The 27,322-nt window shown below is 43.8% G+C and overlaps 1 protein-coding gene across 2 annotated transcripts in view; it reads left to right on the forward strand.

The window, feature by feature from the left end:
* Positions 1-26,835, forward strand: part of SLC37A3 (solute carrier family 37 member 3) — a 47,126-nt gene extending 20,291 nt beyond the window's left edge. Inside the window, exons 5-15 of one of the 2 annotated variants that reach the window (XM_084646663.1) lie at positions 533-616; positions 3,548-3,693; positions 4,689-4,785; positions 10,628-10,712; positions 11,819-12,000; positions 18,213-18,354; positions 19,515-19,616; positions 20,428-20,475; positions 21,155-21,306; positions 23,300-23,365; positions 24,350-26,835. In XM_084646663.1, coding sequence (XP_084502789.1) covers positions 533-616; positions 3,548-3,693; positions 4,689-4,785; positions 10,628-10,712; positions 11,819-12,000; positions 18,213-18,354; positions 19,515-19,616; positions 20,428-20,475; positions 21,155-21,306; positions 23,300-23,365; positions 24,350-24,442 — 1,197 coding nt within the window. In that variant the 3' untranslated portion in view covers positions 24,443-26,835. The remainder of the gene's footprint in view (positions 1-532; positions 617-3,547; positions 3,694-4,688; positions 4,786-10,627; positions 10,713-11,818; positions 12,001-18,212; positions 18,355-19,514; positions 19,617-20,427; positions 20,476-21,154; positions 21,307-23,299; positions 23,366-24,349) is intronic. The other variant, XM_084646662.1, reaches the window with a different exon arrangement.
* Positions 26,836-27,322: the final 487 nt, after the last annotated feature.

Raw genomic sequence — 27,322 nt, forward strand, 5'->3', positions numbered from 1 at the left:
TACCCTTGCTGTTTTGGGACACTTATTATATCACTCTAAAGTGGATAGCTTTTTCTGAACCTTTTAAGTCATATTTCTAAAATTAGGCAAATTTCTTTACCTGTGTTGTTCATAACACCTTAGATTATTAAAGCTGAATTTCTAGAAATCTAAGCTTTCACTGTTCTGTTTGCTTTGTGTTTATCTACAGTTGGAAACCAAAAACAGACTTGCAATTTTCATTCTGTTCATAGTCCAATCAGTGTCACTTTCTCAATCTAGTACAATGTTGTCATGTTTGCATTGCAAATGTTGCAGGAGAGCCTCTGTCAAAACAAAGTCATTGTCATTGAAATTTCAGGAGCATAAGTTCATGGAAACACTTCTGTTTGTATGAGATCTTGTAAAAATAAATACCGCCACCAAACTTCTACACACCTGTACTTGGGGTCAGATTTGAGCTCCCAGCATTCCTTCAACTCTTCTTACAGATCATGCTGAAAACAAATGTAAACTATGTGGCTTTGCTTACCATACTTATCTGTGTTCTTAGGGTCTCTTTGTCAGTGGCATAGTTGGTGATCGCCTGAATTTACGATGGGTCTTGTCTTTCGGCATGTGCTCCTCTGCTTTAGTGGTAAGTTGAAAAATGTCTCTGCTTTGATGAAGCGTGATTACTGTGATTTAGAAACTCTCCTTCCCTCTAAAACACTTGGCTTTTGTTTTTGTTTAGATTCAAATGACAGAATTTATCTGACCCTAGCCTGGCGCTGTGGGTGCTGGGGCTGGCATAGTAATAATACTTGCCCTACACCCCAGTGCTTCCTAAGTAGTGTTGTTAGGGGAGTGCCATGCTAAGCTGTTCAGAATGCTTTTTTTGTTTTGGTTTGGGGTTTTTTTTGAACTTTGTGGCAAAAATGGCTCGTTTATGGAGTTTGGCATTGGGCCAGACTTACTGTTTTGTATCATGACCAGAGTCTGAGGCCTACAGAAGAGTACTCCCAACCCCCTTAAAGACTTTGTGGCAGTATGAATTTGTGGAGACGTTTCTTCAAACAGATGTTGTGACCCTTCTAAGACTTGAACAAGAGTTGCTTGAGTACAAGGGGCCCAAATCTGGGCCTACACGTTCTCTTCTTCCGTCTGTTTTCTGTGTGTATCAGGACTGTTTTCCAAACCCACATAACTTTTTAAAATGGCTTTCCTTCCAAACAAATCCTTCCTTTCTTTCCTCTTACAAGAAAACACTAACATTAATAAACTAGTATGAACTTACTTGATTTTGCAGCTGGCGGTGGGTGAAATAAGTCAGAAGGAAATATCTGTAAGGAAAGACTTCTTCAGTTTCAAGCTTCCATGGATAGACACTGAATGTATTTTGTCATATTGGGTTTTTAATCATTAACATTACATGGATATGCCCATATCTTAACTCATCCTGATAACTGGGAGACGTATTGGTGAATTATTACATTTCGGAAATATCGATAAAAGCACATGCATAAATCAAGTATATTGCATCACAAAGCGTGCTTTGTTTATCCTGGATAGTGTAGGTTAGGGCTAAAGTTTCTGACACAGTCCCACATGACATTCTTATAAGCAAACTAAGGAAATACGGTTTTGATTAAATTATTGTAAGATGGATGCACAACTGGTTGAAAAACCATATTCAGAGAACAGTTACCAGTGGTTCACTGTCATACTGGTTCCCTGTCCAAAGGGAGCAATAAAAGAGGTGTAGAAAACATGGCTTATGAGGAAAGGTTGAAAGGACTGAGCATGTTTAGAACATATCTACACTATAAGTGCTACAGCAGCAGCTATGCTGTTGTAGTGTAGACACTTGCTACAGCGATGGAAGGGGTTTTTCCATTGCTGCAGTTGATTCACTCACTCAAGAGGTCAACAGAATTCTTCCATTGACCTAATGATGTCAATAATGGGGCTGAGGTCATCTTAACTATGTGTCTCAGGGATCTGAATTTTTCACATCCATGAGCAGTGTAGCTAGATCGACCTAAGATTTAGGTACAGACCAGGCCTTAATCTAGAGAAGACTGGGGGTCTGAGAGGGACTGTTAATCTTCAAATACGTAAAAGGTAGTTATAAAGAGGACAGCGACCAATTTTTGTTCCTCGTGTTCACTGAGGGCAGGACAAGAAGTAATCAGTTTGAAGTTTACTTCTTCAAAACCGTCCCCCTCTATTCGACACGTCCCCCTCTATTCAACATTGGTGAGGCCTCATCTGGAGTACTGTGTCCAGTTTTGGGCCCCACACTACAAGAAGGATGTGGATAAATTGGAGAGAGTCCAGCTAAGGGCAACAAAAATGATTAGGGGTCTGGAACACATGACTTATGAGGAGAGGCTGAGGGAACTGGGATTGTTTAGTCTGCGGAAGAGAAGAATAAGGGGGGATTTGATAGCTGCTTTCAACTACCTGAGAGGTGGTTCCAGAGAGGATGGTTCTAGACTATTCTCAGTGATGGAAGAGGACAGGACAAGGAGTAATGGTCTCAAGTTGCAGTGGGGGAGGTTTAGGTTGGATATTAGGAAAAACTTTTTCACTAGGAGGGTGGTGAAACACTGGAATGCGTTGCCTAGGGAGCTGGTGGAATCTCCTTCCTTAGAAGTTTTTAAGGTCAGGCTTGACAGAGCCCTGGCTGGGATGATTTAATTGGGGATGGGTCCTGCTTTTGAGCAGGGGGTTGGACTAGATGACCTCCTGAGGTCCCTTCCAACCCTGATATTCTATGATTCTATGATTTACAGCAAGGGGGATTTAGGTTAGATATTAGAAAAAACTTTCTAACTGTTAGGATAGTTAAGACCTGGAATAGGTTACCTGGGGAGGTTTTTGGGAACAGGTAAACCAAACACCTCTCAAGGGTGTTTTAGGTATACTTAATCTTACCACAGTGTGGGAGGCTGGAGGTTCCTTTCAGCTGTACGCTGCTGAGATTCTATACTTATTATAGACGGTTGTGTTCTAGTAAAAGTACAGTCATCATCTGTTATATTGGTGAAGATTTTGTAATTTGAGACCTGATTTTAGCACTCTTTGCTATTAAGTGTTTGGTAATAAAGACCATGAAACCACTGTAGGTTTTTTGCAGGGGTTTATGCATCAGTAAAGTGGGAATTAGTGAGACTTTTCTGTATTTCAGTATTGTTGCATATTTAATATGACAGGTGTTTTGTCCATTAATCTTTGATTAAAGTTTTATTTTTGTAAATTAGTGGCCACCATTACTCCTAGGGTGGGCTGTAACTAAGCTGGGTACCACACTTGGGAGGGAGGCATGTTTAGATGTTGCAGGACATGCTGTTGGTGACTCAGCAGGTGGTGCTGTTACCTCTGAGTCATCACTGAACATTGCCTGAGCATGATATTAGGAACACCTGAGCTGCTGGAGATGCTGTCATTTGAATGAAATGGAAAACATAGGCCTGGAACCACTTCCTCTCTTTTCTTTTTTTTCCCCTTTCAATTTTCCATTGACATTTCCAGTCAGCCTGGAAGATTTGTACCAGGATCACAATTTTCCTCTCTTTCCCCACAGGAGTTTGTATTCGGCACTCTCACAGAATGGCTGCATTTCTACGACAAATGGTTCTACTGCTGCCTATGGGTTGTGAATGGCTTGCTGCAGTCCACTGGCTGGCCCTGTGTTGTTGCCATCATGGGCAACTGGTTTGGAAAAGCTGGGTACTTGATATTTCTCCTTGGTTTAATAGCTTATCTGTGATGCAGAACAGCAGTCTCGGCTGAATTCCCAAACCAAAACACTTCTCTGGCAAATCCTGTTATGGTGGCTAAACAATAACGTACTTACCTATTGTAACCTGAGCCTTGACAAGCAGTAAATGAATAGTGAACAACACAAATCTTACATGTCCCAAATAAACAGTAAACGAAGTGCTGTTATCCGATATAAAATACAGTAATGCGTACTTCTTCACTATGTAAGAGCTTTAACTCTGACAAAATAGTTTTCATTTTGGGTCAGATTAAGGCTGTTGTATTGTGCCAAAACTTGCATTACTTTGTTTCCCCCTTGTAAAATGAGGGTAATGATATTGACCTCCCTTTATAAAGTGCTTTGAGATCTGGGGATCAAAAATCTTCTATAAGAGCTGGGTATCATTATTATATGTTTTCTGCTCTTTGTTGATTTGGCCATTGGCATATATAAAACTCAGTTTGAACGCACAATTGCAATGACTGTGAGCACTCATAAAGTGCACAACTGCACAGCTAAGTTATTGGAAAATCTTGCCCATAAAGTGTTGTCATTAGATTTAAGGTTTCAAACATCTCAGAAGGCTGTTTCAGACCACCTAAGGTAGGGCAACAGCAAGTCACATTAATAAGGGCTAGATAGAAACTTTGACCTGTTGTAGAATCATAATTTGTCAGATTTATGTGGATAAATGTATCAAGTGTCCTGTGGGCTGGATCTGGTCTGGGATCTTGACATCACTGACCTAGATCTTAGTTTGACTCAAGTGAAGCAAAATGGGACATGATAGACAAACTTGTCTATCATGAGCTGATTATTTTACAGTATGATTTATTTTAAATGAAGCTGTTTCTGTGTGGGGAGGGAGTGGAGAATTTAATACTATTACATGTCAGTTAAAGCCAGTTCTAACTCTCTATCTTCTCCCCCTCTCCTGCTCCATTTTGCTGTGCTTTCTCAGGAGGGGTTTTGTTTTTGGACTCTGGAGTGCCTGTGCATCAGTGGGGAACATTCTGGGAGCGTTCCTTGCCTCCTGTGTTCTGCAGTATGGCTATGAGGTGAGTAGTTGCTGTCTGATTTGGAGTTATGCGAAGGGCTGTCTTATCCCAGGGAGTCTTTTCCTGTCTCTGGCCCACTGAGACCAGATAAATAAAGTGTTTTTCTTCTTTCTCATGTCTATGGGGGAACTCTGCTCCCTATACCTTTGTGGCAACAGAGCATAGTAATCCTCTCCATTCCTTCTCTACTCCAGAGAGTACAGAATATTGCATGAGATTTGGAGGGGCTCTATCTCTTTAAAACTTACCCATTTCTGCTGAGTGCCTATGTCATGGTCACCTACCGTCTTCCTGAGTTGGAGAGGATAGAGTGCTGTTTGGAGCCAAATCTAATGCTGCACGTCAGCTGGCTGACAGACACTGCTGTTAAGCAGCGGTGAGGCACGGACAGGGCCGGATTAACCCATAGGCCCTCCTATTTTTAGGCCCTCCATTCCATATTGAAATAACAGCTGAGTGACGGTAGTGGGGCCATCGGAAATTTTTTGTCTCATTGGATATTGCTTTGTACAAATTAATCCATCAAGATTGTGAATTCAGTTTATGGTGGTTGTGATTTTGTCTTTGTGGACTAAGTAATTGTTTGTGGGCCCAAGCAATATCGAACTCTATACACAGTAGGCCTACACTGGACAGTAGAAACCATGTCAAAGAAAGGAGGATGGCAGAACTTGAAGGAGGCCAAAGAAAGACAGCAAAGACAAGACGTAGTACTGAAACGTTCTCCTTCACTCCTAATGTTTTTTCCTCCTCCTAAGTCTGGTGGTGAGGAAATCCAGGCCAATACCAGCCCAAGTGAACCTGCTGTGTCTGATGAAAAGGAGCAGCTTCCTGTGACTTCTGTAGCTGCAGTCTCACCCCACTCCTCTCAAGACTTTCCCAGTGATAGTGAGACAAAAAAAATCCTTCTCCAACAATCCAGGCATGTAGGATGTGACTTCTCAAGATCTCATTGCATATTGGACTGAGAAGGGCCCACAGAAATGCCAGAATCTAGATGCTGACTTGTCATTGACAAAGCGAGAGTACACCAATCAGAATAGTTATCTGACCAAATCAGTGTCTGAATATGTGAACCCTAACAAACAGATTAGATGAGCCATTCTCGCTTGCCATTCGTCTTCTAAGAAAGTGTACTGTTTTTATTGCCACCTGTTTTCTGAAGTGGGGAATGTTCTGCAAAGGCTTCAGTGGTTGGAAGAATACTGCATACATTACCAATCATGCAATGAGTAAGCAGCATACATTCTCAGTTAGCAGCTACCACGCCCGACAGAAAGTTAGTGGCAGAACTGATACCCAAATGGAAAACCAGTTTTTGGAAGCTGATGCTTATTGGAAGAACATTCTCAGCTGTGTAGTTGAAACCATAGTTTTTCTTGCTGAGCATGGTCTGCCATTCCGTGGCTCAGATGAGACTGTTGGATTGAAACACAATGGCAATTACTTTGGCGTTCTAGAGCTAATCGCTAAGTTCGGCTCTTTCTTAGCTCAGCACATCAATGAAGATGCAAATTGTGGAAAAGGCCATACCTCATATCTATCAAAGACAGCAGTTTTCAAACTTTAGCAACCTGAGGACCCCCACTGTAATTTAAAATTTTTGGGGGACCCACCAAGACCCCCACTCAGCCCCAGGCCCTACCCCCACTCCACCCATTCCCCCCCAAGAGACCACCCCACCTCTTCCCACCCTTGCCCCTCCTCATCCCCACCTCTTTCCACCCCCTTTCCTAAGTGTGCCCCATTCCCGTTCTTCCCCCTTCCTCCCAGCGCCTCCTACGGAGGTTTGCAGGAGGCGCTGGGAGGGAGGGGGAGGAGTTGATCAGCAGGGCCTGTGGACCCCCTGGAGTACCCTCAGGGCTCCATGGACTCCAGTTTGAGAAATGCTGTTGTATGTGATGGATACCCCTTCATCCAGGGAGTGCTGCACCCCTAGTTCCAACATCTATGCATAGAAGTGATAGACACAGAGAATTCATCCAGAAACAGTGGATAAATGGCAAGACAAGTTTAATTTTCCTTTTATCATAAAAAAAATCCTTCTATGACAGTGGTTATCAAACTTTTTTACTGGTGACCCCTTTCACATAGCAAGCCTCTGGATGCGACCCCCCCCTTGTATATTAAAAACACTTTTTAATATATTTAACACTATTATAAATGCTGGAGGCAAAGCGGGGTTGGGGTGGAGGCTGACACCTCGCAAACCCCCCATGTAATAACCTTGTGACCCCCGAAGGGGTCCTGACCCCTGGTTTGAGAACCCCGATCAAAGACTATTTGTGATGAATTCATTGCACTGCTGGCAAAGAAGACACTATCAGCCATCGTAGATGAGATCAAAGATGTGGGATATTTCTCAGTGTCCGTCGCCTCAACACCGGATGTGTCACATGTAGATCAGCTGACTGTCATCTTGCATTATGTGCTATCCAGCGGACCAGTTGAGCGTTTTATGACCTTCATAAACATCACCAACCACCCGGGAGAAATTTGCCTCGTACCTACTCGATTTCCTCACCGAAAATGGGATTGACATCCGCCTTTGTCATGGCCAAAGCTATGACAATGCAATGTCATAGCTGGCAAATATTGGCAAATGAGTGGCAAATATTCAGGGATGTAGACAAAGATAAAAAAGCGCAATTGATTACATACCATGTGCTGCTCACTCACTCAGCCTTGTTGGCCAGTCTGCTGTGGATTGTTGTGTTGAAGAAGTTTCTTTTTTTGGATTTGTCCAAGAATTGTACAGTTTTTTTCTCTGCATCAACCAGTCGTTGGATGATTCTTAGAGAGTGACTACCAAAGCGATGCCCAGTGCCCAGTCACTCTCAGGGACATGGTGGAGTGCCAACGCTGAAGCTGTGAAAGCAGTTGTTCTGGAATACCCCAACATCCGTGAAGCGCTAGAGAGCATCAAGGATGATGAATCTCAAAAATCAGCAACAAGAAAAGATGCGAAGATCCTGAGTGATGCAATGCACCCTTTGGAAACTGTTATTTTGTGTGAGGTCTGGAATGATATACTTCAGCCATTCAGCAGGTGCAGTCTAGGCTTGCAAAGTGCTCAAATTGACCTTTCCACTGCTGTAAACCTAATGAGGAGTCTTGGAACTGTTCTTCAACAAATACAGGATAGTTTTGATGAGTATGAAATTCAGGGGGCTGCAAGGACTGCTAACCATGAATATAAGTCAGCCAAATACCGCAAAAGACAGAAGACATGCGACGATGCAGCTTCCCACTCATTCAGTGACCAGGAGGCCTTCAGAGCTAATACCTTCATCACAATCATTGACAAACTGAAGAGTTCATTAGAACATCGGATCAAGGCTTACAAAAATATTGACAAAACCTTTAGTGTACTGACAAATTTTTTGCCTAACATTTCAAGTTCCAAAGTCAGTGAAGGTATCAGACGTCTGTGTCAGAAGTACCCAGATGATCTCCCAATAGATTTTACTAAATAATTTCTTCAATTTGTTGAATGTGCATCACTCTCAAATATAGAGAGAAAAGGTGACGAAAGTAAATCGTATTTGGACGTACCGAGTTGTCACTGAATCCAATGTGATAGAATGTTTTCCAAATGTTGAAACTACATTATTTGCCTGTATTTGTCACTAATGATTACTAACTGTAATGGAGAACGTTCCTTCTCTCTTCTAACCAGGGTCAAAAATGTCCTCCGATCCACCATGACACAAGAGCATCTCAGTGCTTTGTCCCTCTTGAGCATTGAGAATGAAATTGTCAGGTCTTTGAATTACAATGACATCATTCATGACTTTGCCACAGTTAAAGCTAGGGGGGAAAAAAAATTGTGTGAAGAATTGAGTGTAGTCAGAGTAGAATAAACTTGTTAATTTTACATAAATAAATATGTATATAGATAGATGTTTGACTTCATAATTTTTTTTGTAATATGTATTTCATACTTAGACCCTTCTCTCCCATTAGCCTTAGCCCTCATAACCTTAATCTGGTCCTGGGCACGGATATCCATCAGGTGTGGGGATGGGCATGCCACTGCTTCAGGGAGCATTTAACGAGGATTAGCAATTAATACGGCTTCTTATAGAAATAGACCCAAATTGTGTTCTAGTTAAGGTAGCAAAACTGCTTTCATTATAACCACCTGTTTTCAGCCACTGTCATCTTCCCAAAACATACACCTTTTGGGATGGAATTGTCTATTCTTCCTCCTGGAGGTAAAAACTATTTGAAAGTTTGAGTAAAATACCTTCAGCTGTTTTTCTGTTACGGACGAGTAAAAAATTCTTTTCCCACTACATATTTTTATATAAACATTTAAAGATGCTAGGCCTAAATAGGCTGAAATTTGAAATGTAGTTCTCGCTATGCAGTTTGTGCTTTCCTTCTCTTTTGGGAATGGGATATAAAAATAATCCGTGCTAAGTAGGGTGACCAGATAGCAAGTGTAAAAAATCGGGATGGTGGTGGGGGGTAATAGGTGCCTATATAAGAAAAAGCCCCCAAAATCGAGACTGTCCCTATAAAATTGGGACATCTGGTCTCCATAGTGCTAAGGTCAATCTGACTGTGTTCAATGAACATCTTGTATGATTTTTAGCAGAGCAGGTGCAGTCTGGTGCTTGAGAACAATAGTATTGTAGTTAAAATCAAAACTCCTCCCCCCAACTGCCAACCATCACATGGGTAAAAATAGTTTCATCAGGTAGACATATTTATTGATTTTGAGTTCTATAGGATAACAGAGCTGCTATCCCAGGCTCTAGGTGTTCTTGACAATATTGAAATATACAAGTGTTATAAGTTACAACTTAATCTCCAGCACTTCTCCACTCAGCAGTGGCCAAGCAACAAAAAGGAGATGTTAAATCTACCTTATAACCAAAGCCAGGGAGAAAAGAAAAGGGTTTTGCATCGTGGCTTAAAGGCCAGACGTGAGCTGTTTTGGACCAAGTTTGGGGAAGAGCTCCGAAGTCAGGGACGCTTCACAGAGAATCTCCTGTTGGCAGCCTTTTCTCTCTCATACCGAGGGGGCTCCAGCTTGAGCATGTCCACGGACTGCAACTCCAGTCTTCACCTTTTGGACAATACAACCTGATTTTAGGACGTTCTCTCCTTGTCCACCCATCCCTGCCCCTTGTAAAGCAATATTGTATAGCTAGTGACTGAGAACAAGGCAGTATTTATGGACTAAATACACACATTTCCAGTATTCACTCTCATGGAAATCTTAAATGCAGCAGAGTGTAAAGGGAGAAATGTTCATGCGCTCTGCTCAGGTGCCTGCAGGTCCTTATTGCACAAACTTGAAAAATAGTATAGAAATACAATAGCTTATTATTTTAATTTATTCCCCTGTGCCAACAGGAGGCTAAGCTCCAGGAACATTTGTTAGGATTCACCCTTCTGAATGGTAGATGCCTGTACTTACTCTGCTTTGTTACCACCAAGAGCAGTGAGGTGCCAGCTGTGGCCATTACTGTAAGACAAGATGTTCATTATCTGCCTGCATTAAAGGGAAAGTGAATAAAATCTGGTGTTCTGTGTCTAAGCTCCTTCCCCACTATGATATGTCCATTCCAGTGCTCCCCCTCCAGTGAGATAAACAGCATAGTGTCTACTCCAGAGGCAGGGGTGACTGTTTCTAGGTTTTATGGAGATAGTCTGTGTTGGTATGGCTTACTCTTACACAAAGTTGGGGTACAGAGAAATTGCATGTCTCATTGCATAGAGACCCTGTGTGACTGAAAGTTGTTGGAAAAATAGAGATGAATGTTTAATTTAGAATAAGATGCCAAAGAGCAATGTGAAAGATAGTGCTTTTATTCTCTCTTCTCTCCAGTATGCCTTCCTGGTGACAGCATCAGTGCAGTTTGCTGGAGGAATCATTGTCTTCTTTGGACTTCTGATTTCCCCGAAAGAAGTGGGTAAGTAAGAGGTCCACATCATCTTAAACCCTAGTCAACAAACAGGTTTGCAGATCCCCCATGTTGCATTAAAATGTGGTTAACTTTGCCACATCACTTTAAAAGCCCAACTCCTGCTGCTAAAAGTTTGTGTCACTGACACCGTTCGAAACTAGTGGCTACCTGAGTGAACATTTTCTTGGCCTGCAACACGCTAGGTGCAGACAATGTTATTCACATGGACAGAGTGTCAAAGAGGGGTCCGACTCGTGTGCAAACCATATTCCTTAGAATGCACTCAGTTCCCAAATGTCCTTCCTATGGAAACTAGGTGTTTTTTCAAGCATTAATAGAGGAACATATAAGTGACTACCATGGGAGTAAATTGTGTTGAGCACTAGGTTCAGAATCCTCTCCATCCCATGAGGGGAAAGAATGCCTTGGGTTTGCAAAACTCTGCCAGCTGATTAAGGATTGGCATATGGGCTCTGAAGGGGGCACAGGCCTTAACTGAGAAGATGGTTGACAAGGCAGAGTCTCCAGTGTGAGTAGAAAAGAGATCTTCAGGGCATTGTCAGGGACATGGTGGAGTCTCCTAGGTTTTTGGGGAGGTTGCAGAGGAGGTAACTGTTGACATGCTGGAGTGAATATAGGAATGTCCTGCAGGTCAGACAGCCTAGGATAGCTTCTAGCAAATCCACCATACGGAGTCTTCCTGTTAGTTCATCTGTCAGGACTGCTTCTGGTACATGGTGAGCATCCATGTTCAAATACTGCCTGAGATGATGTGTGCAGGACCTATGCACAGGGAGTCTAGCCACTAAATAGGGGGAAATGCACTAATTTGTTGTGTCTTCCAACTAATGGCCAGACACTCAGAACAGACAAAGCCGACGCCAGGATCAGACAGAATACTTTCAAGAGCGCTAGAAGACAAGGGGTAGTTTCTACTGGCGAATCTGCAGAGCACCATCTAGAAGAGTTTCTAAGCCAAAGGAGGATGGAGGTATGGGAGAGCAAGCGGGGTATCAGAAGGGAGAAATGCTTAAAAGGAGTGAGCATGGGTTTTGTGTGGGGAAAGAATGGTGTTGTCCTTTGTTTCTAGTGTATGTTCTCATGTGTTATAGGCCTCCCTGAGCTTGGAGATGAACAGGACGGCAGTGCTGAAGAAGATGCAAACAAACCCTTAATCAGCAATAATGAGGAGGATGAGGATGATCAAAATTACTCTATTCAAGCACCTGATACTATCAACCAGCCCAAGCCCATTGGCTTTTTCCAAGCTTGTTGTCTACCAGGTGTTCTACTGGTAAGGACTCAGAATTGTAAATTGATGATTTACAAATTTAAAAATTTCATTAAAGCTAATGTTAAAATATATAGGTTGAGAAAAGTGTCTGTACATCTGGGTATAGTACTTAGATTATCCACAAATATGGAGTTAGTTTTTAAAAGTGATACGATATATAGAGTGCATAATCAGCAATAACCCAAATTTAGGTGAATAGATTTAACAATAGTTTAGATATTAGAATCCGAATACGCGGGTACATCACTCATGAAAAGTTGTACAGAGATTTGGTTGTGGAAAGCAAAATATATCAGCGAGTGGCGATTGTCCCTCAGTAATTGAGAATTAGGTTGGTTGTCCATTTAGAAAATACAGTCCATGAGGAAAGTATTTGTTACTTTCCTGACTGTGCTTCTCATCAGCAGTCCAGCTCACCCCTCCTGGTATTGCCAATGTCCAGTGAAGAATACAGATCACACTATCATCATTCTGAGAGCTAGAACCATGCTAGAGAGGACCCTGAAGGATGCCATCCACCCCCAATACATGGAAAACCTGAAACGGAAGCCAGACCTGGGCAAGGCATTTGAGGTGACGTGCAAGTGAGACACCAGCAACCACTTCCTCCCCAGGACAGCTTCACCCGATTTGATGACTGGAGGTTCATCCACAGGGCCCAGCTTAACTGCATTCCACTGAATGGAGCTGTCCACCACAGGAATCGAGACAAGCGATGCAGGAAGTGTTGCTACGCCGAGATGCTACCCCATATCCTTTGTAGCAGCAAGCCCCATTTGAGAGGTTGGCAGCTGCGACACAATGCCATCCAAGATCGCCTGGCCAGAGCCATCCCTCAACCCCTAGGGAAGGTTGCCGTGAACTCTGCCATCCTCGAAACCAACAGCCAACGGTGACTAGACATCATCATCACCAACAAGGACCGGAAGAAGATCGTCACAGTGCCCTTCGAGAACAGGTCCCCAGCCTTCCACGATGTCCAAGATCGAAAGGTAGAGAAATACGCACCTCTGACTGAAATCTTGAGAGCTAAGGGTTACCAGGTTCAGACACATGCACTAATCGTCAGAGCCTTGGGTGCATGGGACCCCAGTAACGAGCGAGTGCTGAGAGAATGTGGAATCTGTCAACGCTACTCTCAGCTGATGCAGCAACTCATGGTGTCGGACGCCATCAGGTGGTCGAGGGACCATCTACAAAGAAGACATAACAGGACACACACACAAACTGTGTTAAAAGAACATTGTTAAGGTTGCAAAATCAAGCACTCAGAAGTTAGGAAATGTCAGGATTAAGGTTACCTATGCAACCAGAATTGACTGCCACACAGGCGGATGGGCAGATATGGAAGTGAGGGGGGGGACAGGATTAATTAGAATGTTGAGGCTTGGGGAGAAGCTGGGAACTCCACACCATCAGGCAACAAGCGAGAGGTCCTGCAGTGAGGGCCGAAATTACCTCTCCCCATAACTTTGGGAGAACGAACATGCGTGTGGCAGGCGGGGGAGTACAAAAATCAAGAAAGAGCAAAAGCCACGCTAACTTTTTTTTTTGGTCATGATTTTGAGGGCTCTGAGTCATACATATCAAACTTTTGGGGTTGGCAATACTGCCCTTGTGTGTATTCATTATAGTAGTCTTTAATTACATGATTGCAGTTTTTCCCCACAGGACACCTGTGTCATTCAGTGCACAGGATGGACAGAGCTCAGTTAATGAGTAGCTAGTCAATATTTTGTTTTATCCTTGTTGTTCAAGGTATGGCCCCAGACCGTATTTCCTACACACTATTCAAACCCTGCTCTGAATACAGAATTTTAATTTCCTCATGGGCTTTCCAATGGCACTTATCACTACAGTAACTGAATGCTTCACAAATAGTAATTTATGTTCATAACAACCATATGCGGTGAGGGGTGGTATTATCCTCATTTTACTGATGGGGAGCTGAGGCACAGAGAGATTGAGGTCAAAAGTGCCCACTAATTTTGGGTACCCAATTTGAGATGCTTAGGGTCTGATATTTTTTTTATTTCCGAGTACTTGGCGTTATATGTTCAAAGCACAGATTTTAGTTGCAGCTGAGTGTACTCTTCACTTCTGTAAATCCGACCCTTAACGTTGCACCCTTAATGTTCTTTTAACACAGTATTTTGTGTGTAATTTCCTAGGTTTTTATTTTAAGCAAACTGGGGGAAAAAATCCATCAGGTGACATCATATTGACATCCACATGGGTAATGGACAGAGGTGGAATTTTTAGATCCACTGAAGAGCTAACTGAGTAACTGGTAGCAGTAGTAGGTTGTTGTCATCCTCCATGTGGACCAGCACTACAGGGGGCTGAGACATACTTTGCCAGGGAATTTCACAGATGTTTACTGACAGCCGAGGAACGGTGTGGTCTGTCTTGGGTTCCATTCCAGGTTCTGGAGAGGAGTGTTCTAGTGGGCACATACCCTTCTGTTCCCTCCACTCCAACCTGTCCCTGTCCTAGTCCTTTCTCTTATCGAGTCCTCACTCCTTGTCCCAGTCCCCATCTCCTTCCCTACCCACTTTCAGGCATCTCATCCCAGTCTTCATACTCAGCCAGTCCTAGTGTCCTCCTCTGGACTCCTTGTCTGAAGCCTCATTTCTCTCTCTCCTTCCCTCTCCTCCGCCCATTGGTTTCCAGTTATTCAAAACACCCCTGCCCATCTCACAGTCCCAGTCTCTAGTTCAGTTTCTCCCCTGCCGCCTTGCTCCTTGTCAGATACGTCTTGCTGTTTTTCCCCTTCACCTCATACCCCAGTTCCCAATCTCCTTGTCCAGCCAGTCCCAGTCTCCGTCCCTCCTCTTAGCGCCTCATCCAATCTCTGGGCTTGTCGACCTTTAAAACCACAGTGGCACAGCTGCAGCGCTTCTGGGTAGCCATTACCTACGCCGACAGGAGAATTCCTCCCGTTGATGAAGGTAATCCATCCCACTGAGAGGCCGTCACTAGGCGAACTGAAGAATTCTTGCCTCTACACCAGCGGTGAGATCTTTGTAGCTATGTCTCTCGGGGGGTGTGAATTTTTCGCACCTTTGCGTGACGTAGCTATACCGATGTATACCAGTGTAGACCTGGCCTCAGTGTTCGACACATCCAGCCCCACTCAAATGACTCCCAGTCTCCTTCCTCCAACAGTCCCAGCCTCTCCTCCACCCTAGCCAGTACTCCTCTCCCACAGCTCCCAGTCACAGTTTTCTCTCTCCCTCCTTCTCCCAGTCTCACCAGGCTCCTTGCCCCCATTCTGCTCCTTTCCCTTCTACAGGTTAAGCTCTTGTCCCCTCTGCATTTGAGTCAGGCAGCTTCCTCCGCCATGCTGCATTGGCGCCAGCAGGGTGGCTCTTGAGAGCACAAGAGAGACGGGCTCCCTGCCCGGTTCTGGTGCCCAGCCCTAACCTGGAGCAGCTGGGAGCTGCAATTGTAAGGAATGTCTGGCTTTGCCTCTCTACCCCTGAGCTGTCGCATGCACGATCCAGTCACACGCAGCAGTTGTGAGGAGACGCAGCATGTTCCATTACTCTGTGGGGATGGCACATGTGTAGTCTGGTCAGTGCTGGGACCTGTGAGGGGCTGGAGTGTGCTCAGTGGCTGCTAACTTTGAAAGGCAGGTACAAACATGGACTTTTTTCCCCCAAAGGCTTATAACTTGGCAGATATTCACAGGAATAGCAAAAGGCCCATCCCTGATCCTGACACACATGCCACCCTCTGTGAAGCATCAACTTCCTGTTCCAAGTGTGGAGCACTAGAACTTTTCAAAGAAATTGTCAGAAATGTTTTTAACATGGGAAGGACAGAGTGAGTAGCAGCCTTAAGCTGACTCACCACTCTGGGCACTTGGTAAACATTCCCACATGGGGCACGTTAGGGAGATACTTGGTTAAGGACACCAGGTGGCTTAGGATACCGGCTGAGAACAGATAAATGCCAGACAGGAAGAGGGGAGGGGTAAGCTGGAAGGGCCAGAGAAGCCCAAGATCTCTTCCCTCTCACCTTGTGCCTAGGGAGAATGTATGAACCCTCAGCTGTGGGGAACTTGTTCTGTTTTATTTACAATGTGACTATAGCCCTTTTAGTTGGACTTGTCACTAGCTGTGTGTGAGGACTATTTGCAGACAGGAATCTAGGGTGAAGGAACCCTGCCCCGTGACAATGGGCAAAACAACCTTGTTCTCACAAATGGCTAAACAATTTTGACCTAAACTTAAAGGCAAAACCCCACTAACCTGAGGAGCACACCTGGCATGGAAGACTTCACTCCCAACGTTAAAGTTTGGCAAAGTTATAAACAACCGAAGACAGGGTTTTATACTGTAACATGTTTGACGGCCTTAATAATAGGTGAGGTGAGCACTGCCTCTGCTTACAGTAGCACCTAAAGGCCACAGTGAGAATCGGGCTGCCACTGGATAGGGTATTGTACAGACCCCTCTGTCACTGAGGAATTCCATGTATACAGCTTGGTGAAGTGATGACTAAGGGGAACATAACCCCCTTGAGCTGTGTAAAGGCCATGCAGGAAGAGGACTAATTTTTGGTGGGGCGGGGGGAGGTTCTGGGAGAAATGGGATAAAACGCTGAATGAAGTGGAAGCTGAATATCAGAAAAAAGGTCCTGATGGTGTGATCCAATGGTGGAATAACTCCCAAAGGAAGTAGTGGAAGTCCCCTCTCTTGAGCCCTGTAAAATTAGGTTGGTCAGAGTGCTAACAAATACATTGGAGGAACAGTCCTGCATGGCCAGGGCAAAGGACTGGAAGATCAAATTGATCATCTACCTGTGTTGTTCCAGAATTACTTCGTTGCACTAATGGGGCCTTATGAGCAGCTTGGATGTGAGACTGGAAAGTGAATGTGGATGCCTGAATACAAACAAGGATAACTTCCAAGAGATAGATACACTTATAAAGCAAATCAACTTTTTTCCTACTCTGGTTTTCCTCAGTTTTTCCCCTTCTCCAACCGAACAAGTGCAATGGAACTGTCTTTACACTGACAGCCTTCCTCTCGGGTCTCTGGAGATTAAGAATGGCTAATCTCTCAAGCAATCTAGTCAACCATTCTGAAGTGCTTTGTAATAAGCAGTGGGCTTGGTAAGGCCCAGTCCTGCTCCACCTGAAGAACTCTTGCTGACTTCAGTGGAAATCCTGCTCAGAGGCAGGTAGGCTTGGGCCCTACAAGACAGGAGGCTTAAAGGGAGACAAGCCTCCATTGTTCCGCTTGCTCATCAAACGCCTGCCGAAGAAGTGGTCTGTGTTCGGAGGCATTTATTTTTATATCAAAATGTCTCTGGCACTAATCAGTGTATCACCTACGTCTCTTACCATATTAAACCAATCTGATCATTACAAATCCACAATCTATCCTCTTGGGTACCTTAAAAAGCTACGGCACTTGCCACTGAGCATTGGAACTCTGCAAACATGGCTCCCTTCTACTGCGACAGTGATGGTCAGCCAAAATAAACATACCTTACACCTGCCCTGAAAGCTGCTGAGCATGGGCTCTGAGCTGCCTGGGGGGAGTTATTTCCACAGGTAAAGACTCCACTGAGAGCGTCCTCCTGAAAGCTAAGGCAAGTTCACTCCCCAGAACCATAGCAAGAGAACCACAGACAGTCTCAGCTGTCAGGAGACATGGTGCTCTCTCAAGCATGCCCAGCACTTGTGTCTTGAGCTCTGGGATACAAATGTTTGGGTATTAGGAGGAGTTCTCTGTAGGGTGCTTTGAGAATGTAGCAGTATTCTGAATGGCACACCGTGATGCAGATAAATTGTGCTTGCCGTAGTCTTTCTCAGCGTAGTGCACAAATAATGAAGAGCCCCTGGCTTGCTTAGTGTCACATGGTTCATCTCCTCCAATCTAGGAGATGAACGAATTGTTTTCCTCTTCACAAGCTTGTGCTTCAAGTGAAGCTGCTGGAAGAGTTGGTGTTTCAAGCCATTGTGTCCAATGAAAAGAACACTAAAAATAGACATCCTGGTTGATTTTTTTTCTCCTCCCCCCAATCTGTCCCTTTGATGTTCAGCATTAGGTTTTCCTGACCTTGCATTCTCATGTGAAATGCAGAAGCACTTACCCATGGGTGTTTCAGCTGTGGGCTTATTGGAAGGAGGAGGAGTTGCTACTTGTGGTTTTTCTAATGCTAACTGCTTGCTGGTTTTTTGGCTGTTTTTGTCTTAGTATTCCTTGGCCTATGCCTGCTTGAAACTAGTGAATTACTCCTTCTTCTTCTGGCTGCCGTTCTACCTCAGCAACAACTTTGGATGGAAGGAGGCTGAAGCTGACCAGCTTTCGATTTGGTACGATGTGGGCGGAATCATAGGTAGGTGCAGCAAGCAAAACACGTCTTTCTTTGGTTGCCCAGCTCTCCTTTAACATGAAGGAACCACATGGGCCCAGTGGGGTCTAAGTAACAGTTTACTGAATGTGCCCCGCATGCAAGGCCTGCTTACATGCACTGCTTCTCTGGCTGCATTGTAAGCCGTAGGATGCAGTGAGTACCACTAGAGAGCTCACAGACTGTTTAAAGGGGTACTACCCTATTTCTGTACAGTTCAGCAATAAGAGCTTTTCTTCACTTGCTGTGAATGTGAGAGTATCCTACTCAAACAGATGTCTCCCTGGTTTCCTGTCCTACTTCCCACCAGAATCCCTGAGCGAGAGGGTAGGCCTGGATTAGGGGTACGTTCTACCCTAGAAGCCGTTTCCACATTGCTGCAAGCAAAGGGCTCAGTTCAGCAGTGCGGTGAGCGGGCACAACTCCATTGTCTTCAATGGAGCCAAGTGTAGTTGTGCTTGTTTATGCCAGTGGTAAAATCTATCCCTGTGCCTCCTAGCCAGAACAAAGAGAGCCTCTCTTTATGGCTAGAGCTCTGCTATCCCATGTTCACCGTTTCTTGGCTTGGTAAGTAGTCCACTCTGCTTTCCTGCAAGACACTTCTGAGTTTGCTTTGCTGCCTCTCTAGCCTTGTTTACACTAGGATTATTTCCTAATGCATTAACGGCAGTGCAGCTCCACTAGTGATTGCAATGATATCTAGATCTACTCTGAGCAGGGTTAGACAACAAAGTGTTAACAGTGTCACTGGGGTGCCTAGAATCGGTTCTGTGCTCCCGCCAGCGGAACAGAGCCATTAATAGGAACAGTAGGAAACTCTAGGAGACGGCCACGAAGTGTTACATTGCACAGACCTGAACTGCGATTGCAGGAAGGGTGTGTGGGGAAAGGAACGAACAGCAGAAGCACTAACTGGCTACACGCAGAGAGAGCGAGACATAGTAATCAATCCTCGCTACTGTGTCCTGAGCACCCTGATCTGATATTGCCTTGACTGTGTCTCAGGCGGCAGTGAGAGTTTTGCCTACAGTAGAGGTGCCAAAGGTAAAGATAAAAGAAAAGACCCGAATTCAGTAAGTGCAACAGTGTGCGTGTTCCATATGTTAATAGGAAGGGCACGGTGAGCTTTCATTTTATTTTTGCAGGTGGGACAATCCAAGGCTTGATTTCTGATATGCTACAGAAGCGAGCTCCAGTGCTAGCGATCAGCTTGCTTCTGGCTGTAGGGTCTCTCTTTGGATACAGTCGTGAGTATATTTTGCATCAATGCAGGGGGGGACCTTTTGGGCCAGATTGATGGACGCCTGCCAGTTTCTATGCCTTGAACCTGTTTCTGGTTCAGGATATTGCCCTTCAGAGTATATTTCTGGGCCAGTCACACTCTGCAAGGTTGTGTTGCGCCAAGAGATCATGGCGTCTGGGAAGAAGTCTTTCTTCAGATTCTGGTTAACGATGGGGAAAGATGTGGGTTGAGTGCTTGGGTTTCTTTGTGCCAGTGAGGAAGCTGGCATTAGATGTGCTCCTTTGGCTGCATTTTCTAGCATTGCCAACATGTCAGAGTTACAACCCATAAAGCAATAATGCTAAGGTGCAAACATCTTGAAAGAGGAAAAGCCAATGGGTTGGTGGGGGCAAAGAGTGAGAGAAGATCTAGGAAAGGATGAGATGTCAGAAGCTCTTAGGCTTCATGCCATTTACAGAAGCACTCTAGCATCTGGCAACCAATGGGATTTGGAAACAGTCTGTTAGGACAACTAATTAAAGGACACATCTAGGCTCAGCAAAACAGTGGACTTGGGAGCCATCATAAGGTTGAAGATCTCACGTCTCCATATATACTCTCTGGCTGCACCAAGGGAATCCTTTAATTGGGTGACCTTGGGCAGGTTACTTGACCACTCTTTGCCTCTGTCTCCCCATCTGTAAAATGGGGGATGATGAAGCTGATCTCCTTTGTAAAGTGCTTTGAGGTCTACACATGAAAAGCTCTGTATAAGAGCTAGATATAATTATTTATTATTTTATTAACACTCCTCTTTTCTATCTGTCCCCTGGCAGGTTCTCCAAACAGCAAACCCATCAATGCGTTCATCATGGCCATTACAGGTGTGTCATATAAACGCCACTTTCACCCCAAAAGCTGTGTAGACAGAAAAGAAACAATAACACTGCTGTAAAACCTTACTGTACTCAGGTGTACTGCCTTCTCAGCTAAATGCCGTGGCTGCAACAAGAGTGACTGTGAAGGTCCGACTGTTTGGTTGTGGGTTTTGGGGTGTTTCTTTTAGAACACCTTTTTAAGAAGTTTTCACAAACAGAGGTGTAGAATAAGGAATTATGCTGCAGACTAGAATAGCTCAGATGGCAAATGTCTCTTGTGTTCTTTACACTATGAGAAGCTGTAAGCTTCCTCTGCCACCAAAGGTGCATACCCGGGAGCTTCCCATGATGTGGACTCTGTATTAACCTGAATGAGTGAGGGTCCTTGGTTTCAAACACCCATATTTTAGGGATTTCTGTGAATTTCCCCCAACTTCCTCCCTTAGGCGCACAGAGAAGCACATGACAACACGACACCTACCGCTGTGAGGGATAACTAAGCCCGCTGGGAGCAAAGCATTCTGCCCCCTACTGCAACCTGTTCCTATAACTGAGACTTCCATAACATCCCCAGCCTTTGACATGTGGGTTGCAGAAACTCTCTGCCCTGTGAAACTCTTGGGTTGTGCCAGTGGTATCCTCCTTGCAGTGCTATAATTGGAGGATGGTCTTTTGGTGCTTTCAGGATTTTTCATTGGAGGCCCATCTAACATGATCAGCTCGGCGATTTCCGCTGACCTGGGACGTCAAGAATTGGTCAAAGGGAACAGTGAGGCTCTGGCAACAGTCACAGGAATTGTGGACGGAACTGGGAGCATTGGAGCTGCAGTGGGCCAGGTGAGATTACCAGAGAGGGAATGTGCCTTTAAAATTCTACATGGGAGTGACGTAGAGGCTGGCAGTGGGGGGAAAGCTTCCAACCCCAACTGAAACATTTCTATTAATCTTTTTTTTAATTTCCAATGGAAATAGTGTTTTTTAACACACAAACCTTCTCTGCAGAGTTTGTAATGCAAATATTATGGCAACAAACTTTGAGAATGAAGAAAAGGAGTACTTGTGGCACCTTAGAGACTAACCAATTTATTTGAGCATAAGCTTTCGTGAGCTACAGCTCACTTCATCAGATGCATACTGTGGAAAATACAGAAGATGTTTTTATACACACAAATCATGAAAAAATGGGTGTTAATCACTACAAAAGAATGAAATGCGTTTAGACAGTTCCATAACCTGAGCTGCTGAGAAATGGAAAAAATGTACACTCCATAAATAGTGAAAAGAAATTTGGATTTTTAAATTTATTTTCAGTTTTTAAATAATCTAAGGTGGTGTTAGCAGCCCCAGTGAAGAAATGTATTTACGAAATACTGTTTTTAAGATGAATGTCCCCTTTAAATAGAACATAACAAATTCTTATGTTAGACTAGTTTGAGTGTGATTCTCTTTATCTAGGGCAGACTGCGCATCCTGTAAGACTGGTATCACTTACTTTCATCTTCCACACTGGGTGCTGTTATAGGAATTGACCACGGATTGTTACTGAAGCAGAAGCTGAGGGCATTGGCAGTAGGAACATACTTGTTATGCAGAAACAAAATTCATGCACATGAAAGAACATAGTGCAGATTTTTGGGTTGGGCAGGGCCTGTGATGTAACTGGCCCCATACTACTAGTGAGAGAGAGTGTAACATCATGAAATACCAAGATGTATGTAGGATTGGAGTCCACACCCCCATTTCCCAAAGGAATTAGGGTTCATAATTGGCACTTATGGGTATATTCCTGTGAATATCAGCAGTGCTGATTGCAGGCAGAGAAGAACTTGTTAACTACTGACTGAGGTGGATCTCCCCAGTAAATGAAATGTTCATTCTTTCTCTCTGAAAGATGCTGTCTTAGTTTTCCACATTTAACAGGCGGCTAACACCTTTCAAATCTTATTTGGAAACAAATTTCCCAATGTACCATGCTTCCTGCATCTTCCCCTTTCCACACACGTACCCACTTCTTAAGGAGAGTATCATGAAAAGTGGGTCTCTCTTTCTGAAAAGTTCTGCCTGCCACTGCTTCCCTATCTGGGCTTGCAGTCATCTCAGTGGGAATGGCTGCTGGGTCACTCCAGGTGGGGGAATAAGCAGCAGAAGCACCAGGAGTGCTTCTGAAATGATGATCCTGTTTTTGTGCCAATATGCTCAGTAGTAGAGAGGTACAGAGGCCCTTTAAGCAGAGTTGTATTCAAATACTGCATATAAGGGATAATTTCTGCCTTTACTTGAAGATTACAAGGCCCTCTTGAGCTCAGGTTGTAAATCAGTGCAGAAGCTTGAGCATCTTATCTGCATAACAGGGTACTGGAAAGGGTTAACTAGCTAATGCTTGTATAGCTGCTGAAAATGCGTGTCCTTTTTAAGTTGTACATCTTCCCAGAGTGTTCAGCTTTTCTGAGGGTATTTATATTCACTTACGTAACTATGTTCTGTGCAATAAAATCCTTTGTTCAGTCTAGTTGAATTGTCACCCCTTGAAGTGGTATTTAGTTTTTCTCCTCACTGAACATAGTTACCTATAAAGCTTCACGCTGGTATCTCTCTTTCACCTATCTTGTATGGGTTTCTATGGAAGGATTAAGGCAGCAAGTCTCTTATTACGCCAGGCAAGGAGCAGCTAGATACTGAAAGAGAGGATTTGTGACTGGCTCTTTTTTCCTCTCTTCAATAAATGCCCACAAACTCAGGGAGATGCAAATGAAAGGGTGACACCAGAAACACACCCCTCACAGTTGTGCACGTGTTGATTATCTAAATATCCTATTTTGTTTCCTTACAGTATCTAGTTTCCTTGATCCAGGACAATCTGGGATGGATGTGGGTTTTCTATTTCTTCATCCTTATGGTAAGAGGTCTTTTCTTCTTTATCTTTTTCACCTGTGTTGAGTCTGCAGCTAAAAAGATTTTCTGAACCCTAGAATAATGAATAATAGGGTTGTTTTTGTGAGAGTTTAAAGTAATGACTTTCACACCTTAAACAGTTTCTGCCACACCCATTAGTTATAATGCTGTTCCCAGAGCTGATGTAAGGCTGGTGCACACCAGGAAGTGTGATCTAAATCAGCCATGGTGATATCGGTTCCTTCCACCAATCAAAAAACAGATGTTGAATTATTATTGCCAAATGAACAAGAATAGATTTTTAAAGCAGGTTTTGTAAGTGATAGAAAGAGAAGCACTTGACATTGCCCCTTTAAAAATTTTTGTATCTGGTGTGCAACATTCATTTTGGTTGAATTTCACTCTAATTTCCAAGTTAAGGTTCTGCCCCCTCCAACTCCACTGTGTGCAAGTGCATTCAGGGTTTCCAAGGAGCTGATAGTGAGCCGGTAATTTGTGGAGCCCTTTCTTTTGGGTTGGTGGGAGGGATGATCAGACATTGAGGGGCCAAAATGAAAGTGCTCTATAGGGCTGGCCCAGTATGGTGGCAGCACAGTGCTTCTGTCTAGGAGATCAGAGTTCACATCCTGAGCTGCTCAGGTTGGTAGAGGCTGGGAGTGTTGCATAATCCACTTGCCTCTCCTTTAGGGCTAGAGCTGGGGTGATACCTTGCTTTGCTCTGTGATTCCTTTTTGAACAACTGAAAGAGCTATTTGATAGGGTCCAGAGAGAGCAGTGCAAAGCCATTGAGTTGAGGGAAAAGCCTTAGCTTATTCAGAAGTTTTCCTGAAAGTCTAAGGCCAACTTTTGTCCTTCTGATAGGCAAACTTTGACTTTCCTATTTCACTTCCAGCTTTCAGTGCTTACAAATGCCTCTAAAATGTGTTGGAGGGAAGATGCAGCGGCATGTACATGTGCTAATTGTCCTTCATGCTGTTCCTTTCCACAGACCAGTTCAACAATCCTGTTCATCTCACCCTTACTAGTGAGGGAAATTAGATTGCTCCTGCATGAGAGACACTTGCGTATGCGGACTGGGTGACTGCCACTTCCCTTCAGAGGGACTGTCCAAGGAAAATCAACAACTGGGAGACAAATCAAAATTCTGGGAGGTTTATGTTTGTTTTCTTTTCTCCCTCTCCTGCCCTGCAAGTTTGGACTAATTCAGAATGTCCCACAAGGTTTTGCAGAACAGCCTTTGAGAACTTGCTGTTGGAATACTAAATGCCCAAATGGATTCAGGCCTTCTGCAACATGGAGCTGCTGTTCCAAGATAGAGGAATTAATCAGTTTGGCTGTAGTCCCACCAGAGCCTTTCAAGTCAGCAAGTGCACTCTTTTCTCCTGGTTTGTGGTCCCATTGCCATAACCTATACTGATTATTTCTGAATGTCTTGGCAAGTGTCAGATATTTAAAACCTGAAGATGGGGAGTCAGTCTTACAGTGAATGGTGAGACCTCGTTATGCTGGGGAAACCATAAACCCCACTTCATGAATATTCTGAAGTTCTTTGTTGCTTTGGTTTAGAAGAATGGGCAAAAAGTTTCTTTGAAATCGGATGCGTTTGTGCTGTCCAGGTGTCCTAAAAATACCTTTGCCAAATCTATACACAGATTAATCTCTACTATCCTTGGTTAATCCTCCCATATACGGATAATTTCTCCATCAGAAGCTAACACCATACTTGAGCTATTTATTATTATTGTTGCAAAACCCTGCAATTTCTGAATATTTAAGTAGCTACATGTTGTAGAAGAGGGGGATACTAATCTTTTAACACTAATTTTCAAGGAGTGTGGTAAATGTTATAGATCTAACAGTGGCCACTTAGATAGCTTTGAGGATTGGGACTGGGATACAGATTCTTTCTACCAGTTGGCTGTCAGATCAGTTGTGACCCAAAGTTATTGCTCTCTGCATTTGATGGCTATTTAGATGACACTTCTGAAAAAAGCTGGTGTCATCAGTCCTGTTCTCTGTGAACAGTTGACCATTTATCCTTCCTCGGCAGAGCAGACCCAGGATTTAATGAAGTGAGTCTGAACTATTCCACTGCCTTTATATGTGATGCTTCTGGGTTAGGATTGAGGCACATTGGTGGAGTAGTGTGACGAAACCGACACTGCTATTGCCCAGGCTTTACTGACACGATGAACAGACAGGCAGGCTCCAGGGCTGTCAGTCTGATAACTCATTAGAAAAATAGATGCAAGCCAGCTACAAAAGCATGTGATTCTATTCTATGCTTAACACCATTGCCTCTGAGCACCTTTCCATCGTGCATTAAGCAAGTGACTAACATCTGTCACACGTTCGTTAATGAAGTGATCTGAATCGTTTTACAACCTCTCAGCTGCTTTTTATATTTTTTTCTGTCCACTGCCTTGGGTGACTTTTCTTGTATTCACAGAGACACTTTTTAACCATCAAGATTTCTGATCAAATATTTGATCCAATTAATTTCCTGGATGGAAAAATTCTTCCGTAACTGAGAATTTGGGGGTGGGGGGAAGGAACTTTTTAAAAATAGAAAAATTGCCTTTTCTTAAACTTAGTGTACAGCCATTTTTTTTAAATGTCTGAAAGTAAATGTTTAATCATGTGATTAATGTGGAACGTTGTTAGTGCCTTATTGTATTGAATTGTTGCTCAGAGATTGTTTGCTGATCCTGCAGTGCCAGCTGTTTTCACAGCTTCACTTACTGGGAGAACACGGTTGCTCTGTTTCTGCTATGGTTTCTGAAAGTCCTCCTCCTTTGTCTGAGATGTTTCCTGCTTTTAGATCTCTTCCTCTCTGCTTTTAGTTAACCTTCAAACAGTCCAGTGGTTGGGGAGAAGGCACCATTAATCATAAGGGACCCATGTTCTTGTCTCTTCTTCCCACCCTTATTCCAATTTTTGCCATTTTAATTCGGGATGATCCTGAGGAGATGCTGTTCGGGGACCTACCTTGTGCCCTCAACTGATTGGGGGCACTTAGCTTAGTATTCAGATCCCAACCCAGTCCTTAGTCCATTTCCAAATGGAAGCAAACTCCTTGAAATTCATGTTGGTGGCACTGTTTGCCCAGTCTGTTATTCATGTGTCTGAGAATGGAGGTTTTGGATTCCAGGCTTTGGTGACTGTTGAGGTGCTGAGTAAGTTCTGAGGGAAATGAAGATTGCAGTCTTCAGTGCAAATCACTTCATGTCAAATTGGCTGCAAACTCCATCTGCACGCTGAGCTGCAGAGCACGTGCAACTGTTCAGAGGGTATTTTGGGGCACGGCATATTTATTGCTAATACTTGATTGGCTGTGCATTGTTTCCCCTACCCAAGTCTTAATATATTTATTTTTACACTAGACCCTTTGGCTGGTGTGTTTCCTCAAGCAGTGGCAATGAGAAATGTTTTGATTCTGATAATGTCAAATCAATGTCATCTGAATAAATTATTATTTTTGGTGAACTGATGTGGAATTCTTTTGTGTGCTTTATTCCACTCCACCCACCCTTCTAAAATCATAAAGTTCATCAAAAGAGCTCTTCCTCCTTTTATGGCTAGTTCCCAGTTACAGGTGTAATAGTGTTGTTGCAGTTGTTTCCCTAGTAGGTAGCTCTGAAGAGCCGGGTCTGCACAGCCCTCGCCTGCAGTGTATGCCTCTTTCTCCTCGGTGTTCTCACTTCCTAACCCTTGCGAACACTTGCAACAAACCCCCATCCCAACTAGAAAGAGGCTACATGTTGCTGTTAGTCAGTTTGGCTCACTTCCTGATCAGTTTCATAAGAAGCTTTGTGAGACTCCCTGCCAGAGGCACTGAGAACAGTAAAAAGAAAAGGAGGACTTGTGGCACCTTAGAGACTAACCAATTTATTTGAGCATAAGCTTTTGTGAGCTACAGCTCGCTTCATCAGATGGGAACAGTGTGATGAATGGCCTCTGA

This window comes from Lepidochelys olivacea (assembly GCF_965140295.1).
Source record: "Lepidochelys olivacea isolate rLepOli2 genome assembly, chromosome: 1".
In the NCBI taxonomy this organism is placed as follows: Eukaryota; Metazoa; Chordata; order Testudines; family Cheloniidae; genus Lepidochelys; species Lepidochelys olivacea.